General features: G+C 39.9%; 1 protein-coding gene across 1 annotated transcript; it reads left to right on the forward strand.

The window, feature by feature from the left end:
• Positions 1 to 948: 948 nt before the first annotated feature.
• On the forward strand, positions 949 to 2,641 carry LOC118897086 (importin subunit alpha-1-like). Its single transcript, XM_036855903.1, is given in 2 exon segments — positions 949 to 1,272; positions 1,275 to 2,641. Coding segments are annotated over 2 exon segments (1,584 nt in total). The 5' UTR covers positions 949 to 1,055.
• Positions 2,642 to 5,074: the final 2,433 nt, after the last annotated feature.

Here is a 5,074-nt window from a genome sequence, read left to right on the forward strand (position 1 = left end):
TTCTCTTTCTGGAATGCAGGAATGGGTACATCTCCTAGGAAAAACTTGGGATTCACTTGTTGAAGATGGCAGAGCCACAAAATGGAGTGGGTCTGGGTCTCTGAACCACACTTGAAAAAAAGGTACCCCATCAGGAACAACTTTACTAGACTGTGATAAGAGCAAGAAATAACTTTTTTTGTGACAGCCACTGATTTTACTTTTTCCTATACCAGGGACTAGATTTACCTCTACTGACATACTACTATAAAGATAATATATGCTTGAATATAGATGATTTGGTGAAGTCAGAAAGTAAAAGAAAATAAAAACTCTGTTTTTCCACTCCCCAGAGTTAACCACTTTTAATATTTTAGTGTGTTTTCTTACTGACATTTTTTTCTATGCATTTATTTTTGCATAAAAACATTCATACATCTTAGGTGGAAATATTATGAAGAGAATTTTGGTGATAGAAAGTATTTCCCAATCTGGATCTCTAATTGCTCAGGTTATTCAACATATGTTTTAAAAATGTAAACTCCATAGTTGATTAAAATCATTACCAATAAAAATGAACTTGAAGAGATTTTTCTTATCTTACTGATATTCATACATGCTATGAAGCAAAGAATTGTCTGTTATTTTCACCATTTCACGCTCAGCGAGTAACACAGTGACAGGCAAATAGAGGCACTAAATAAATATCTGTTGAGTAAACTGACGTATGAATGAATGGATGAATGAATGAATGAGCACAATTCTGCTTTAGTACAACAGGAAAAAAGTTGTTCATTAATCATCCTGGCAGTGTCTAAAGTACGTAAATAACTTAACCATTTTAGATGGGTTGTACCAGTTGTTTTAAACATACATCAAAGATGCTAAGATATGCCCTTTGAAGGGTGGAAGGAAGAATATGGCTAATGAAAATATTTCTTCTTCCTTACCACACCGTCCTCGGGCTGACCGTGGTGGACCTCTTGAGCGCAGTCAATCCGCAGCCTCTGCGCCCCGCACCGCCTCCTGTGGAAGCTTGAGCTGGCTGTGTAGCTTTCTCCCTTTGTCTCATAACCATGTCCACCAATGAGAATGCTAATTCACCAGCTGCCCGCCTTAACAGGTTCAAGAACAAGGGGAAAGACAGTACAGAAATGAGGCGGCGCCGAACAGAAGTTAATGTGGAGCTCAGGAAAGCTAAGAAGGGTGACCAGATGCTGAAAAGGAGAAATGTCAGCTCTTTTCCAGATGATGCTGCTTTTCCACTGCAGGAAAACCGCAACAACCAGGGCACTTAAATTGGTCTGTTGATGACATTGTCAAAGGCACAAATAGCAACAATTTGGAAATCCAGCTCCAAGCTACTCAGGCTGCTAGGAAACTGCTTTCCGGGGAAAAACAGCCCCCTATAGACAGCATAATCCGGGCTGGTTTGATTCCAAAATTTGTGTCCTTCTTGGGCAGAACTGATTGTAGTCCCATTCAGTTTGAATCTGCTTGGGCCCTCACTTACATTGCTTCCAGGACATCAGAACAGACCAAGGCTGTGGTAGATGGAGGTGCTATCCCAGCATTCATTTCTCTGTTGGCATCTCCCCACACTCACATCAGTGAACAAGCTGTATGGGCTCTAGGAAACATTGCAGGTGATGGCTCAGTTTTCCGAGACTTGGTTATCAAGTATGGTGCAGTTGACCCGCTGTTGGCACTTTTGGCGGTTCCTGATTTGTCATCTTTAGCATGTGGTTACTTACATAATCTTACCTGGACACTTTCAAATCTTTGTCGCAACAAGAATCCTGCACCCCCCTTAGATGCTGTTGAGCAAATTCTTCCTACTTTAGTTCATCTCCTGCATCACGATGATCCAGAAGTTTTAGCTGATAACTGCTGGGCTATTTCCTACCTTACTGATGGTCCAAATGAATGGATTGAAATGGTTGTGAAAATGGGGGTTGTACCCCAACTTGTGAAGCTTTTAGGAGCTACTGAATTGCCAATTGTGACTCCCGCGCTAAGAGTCATAGGGAATATTGTCACTGGGACAGATGAACAGACTCAGGTTGTAATAGATGCAGGAGCACTTGCCATCTTTCCCAGCCTGCTAACAAACTCCAAAACTAACATTCAGAAGGAAGCTACGCGGACAATGTAAAACATCACAGCTGGCCGCCAGAACCAGGTACAGCAAGTTGTAAAACATGGATTAGTCCCATTCCTTGTTGATGTTCTCTCTAAGGCCGACTTTAAGACACAAAAGGAAGCTGTATGGGCTGTGACCAACTACACAAGTGGCGGAACAGTTGAGCAGATCGCATACCTTGTTCACTGTGGCGTAATAGAACCGTTGATGAACCTCCTAACTGCGAAAGACACTAAAATTATTCTGGTTATTCTGGATGCCATCTCAAATATCTTTCAGGCTGCTGAGAAACTAGGTGAAACTGAGAAACTTAGTATAATGATTGAAGAATGTGGAGGTTTGGACAAAATTGAAGCTCTACAAAACCATGAAAATGAGTCTGTGTACAAAGTTTCATTAAACTTGATTGAGAAGTATTTCTCTGTGGAGGAAGAGGAAGATCAAAATGTGCCAGAAACTACCTCTGAAGGGTTTACATTCCAAGTTCAGGATGGCACTGCTGGGACCTTCAACTTTTAGATTGTACATCTGAGGCATAAAGTTGTTTGTTGTGTACTATGTTTGGTAGAAGTTTGTCTTACTGTTTCTCTACTAAGAATTCTTTACACGTGGTTTGTTATTGTAGCACTTTTTACAAAGAAACTATACTTGAACAGTTCCAAACTGTACATACTGTATGAAGCTTCTCCTCTCAATGGGTTTCTTATTTCTATGTGGAATTTCATATCTTGCAGTGTCCTGTAAATAAAGATTAAATTCCAAAAAAAAAAAAATTTCTTCTTCCTTAAGAGCGGAAGTAGAAATAAAGAACAGCAGAATACAGGCCACATCCTTGCCCCAGACTGTAGTATCCACCTGACAATATATCAATATAATTTAAATGGATCTTGAGTTTATAGGCTAAACAGAAAGGTATGACCTTCAAGTCTTTTTATAACTTGAATTCTCCATTCTAGAATTCCTAATATGACTTCATTTCTCCATTAAGTAGCATGCATACTAAAGTAATTTTTTTTTAAAGGAAGGCCCTTTTAAATCTGAGGACTTTTTCTCTTTAAAGACAGACTATTTGGGAAAAATTCTTAGGTCACAACTTTCCAAAACCGTAGATACCACTCCCATGAATTATTGCATATAACATTTCAGAGAAATTTTAGGTCAACCTGATAGCTTTCTCCTTTGATGATTCTTTTTGTTAATTTCCCTTATACTTAAAGGGTTTTTCTTCCCTATATGGTTAAAATTCAAAATTTTTGCCAGAGTTTGTCTAAGTGTGTTTGCCAGTTTTCATCAAATGTGACATGGTGACTCAGTTTGTTCATTTGTCTTTTTCAATTCAGGTAGGTTCTTTAATTATCTTAATCACAGACTGCTTGCGTGTGGCTGCCTCGCTCCAGGGGCCTCCTAAAACCAGAGACTATGTCTGAGCCATATGTATATCTTCAGCCTTTGGCACAGCAGTGATGGGTGATTGAAGTAATGAAGATTAGAGTTACCTGGGAAAATCTCTAGTAAAGGAAGTATCCATGCATTGATAGAATGACATTTTACTGCGTTTGACTTCCACATGATTTCATGGATCTACATGGACCACAATGATTGTGAAACTTTGGCCAGGTGATGGGATACCAGTAACTGTGATGCCAGCAAAAACCTGAAGAGCATTTGTACATTGATGCTTGCTCTCTTCAGATGCCTAGGGAACCCTGAGACTGCCCTGTGAAGATGGTAAGCTAGAAGCCCATTAGAAGATGCAGTGCCACATGGAGCAATGATGAGCTAACTCAACTTAGGTGTCACCCCTCCCCCTCTAGACCCACTAGGTTACCTACAGCCAGACATCTGAGTGAGATCATTTTTGACCATCCAGCTTCAAACAAACTCAACCAGGCCAGAAATACTTCTCACTGACCCACAAAACTGCAAGAGAAATCCAAATATTTGTTGTTTCAGGCCACTGACTTCCAGGGTAATTTGTTATGCAGCAAAAGCTAATTGATACAGGAAACCACTGAATTATTCTAATTAGAAGGATGACATTAACTGATTTATATTTTAAAAGGATAACTCTGGATAATATATTCTTGGGAAGTGGGTCCAAGAATGGAAACAGCAGTTAGGAGGCTATTGGAATAATCCAGTTGAGCGATTTAGTGGGTCTGTTCCAGGGTGACAGCAGATCTCTCTCAGGGGAGAGAACTGAATACATTTAAAACATAGTTTGAGGAAGAATTGGTTTTGAGGAATTGTTTTGTTCAGAGAGAAAAATGGTAAAAAATACCCTGCAATAAGAACTAGACTCATACTTCTCAAGAGGTGTACATGATTCTAGAAGACAATGGAGCAATGCCTACCAATTTTAAATGAAAACAATTTTGAACCTAGAATTTTGTACTTAACCAAACTGTCAATCAAATGTGAAGACAAAATCCAAGCATTTTCTGACACGCAGAGACTCAGAATGTTGGCCTTTCAGGCATACTTTCTGAGGAATTCATTGAGAAATTACAAGTTTTTACACCAAAACATGGAAGATGTAAGCCATAAACTAATCCAAAGTCTGCTCCAGATATTGTTTGTTGGCTCTCAGCTACACACTGATTTTCTGTACTCTCCTGTGTATTTCTGGGCCTGAGAGCCTGAAAACTACCTTTTTGAGACTCCACTGTTAGCTGGGTTCTAATTTATTTTATCCTGTGGGAGAATTTTGAATGCAATTAGAAGATAGGAGGAAGGTAGAAGACCTTGTGATTCTGGCAGTGGCTTCAGTAGCTTTAACACAACTGCACCAGCCATGTTGGTAGAACTTCCAACAGCATCTGCAGAGCATATGTTCCTAGAGCATCAAGGTATTGGAGGCTATGGGCTTCTTCTCAGTGGTAGAGGGAAGTGTGGGCTCGGGTGTTTCTGCAAGGGTGGTGGTGTTTACTGCAGTTACTGTCTCTGGGTAAT

The sequence above is a fragment of the Balaenoptera musculus genome, chromosome 6, assembly GCF_009873245.2.
Source record: "Balaenoptera musculus isolate JJ_BM4_2016_0621 chromosome 6, mBalMus1.pri.v3, whole genome shotgun sequence".
Lineage (NCBI taxonomy): Eukaryota > Metazoa > Chordata > Mammalia > Artiodactyla > Balaenopteridae > Balaenoptera > Balaenoptera musculus.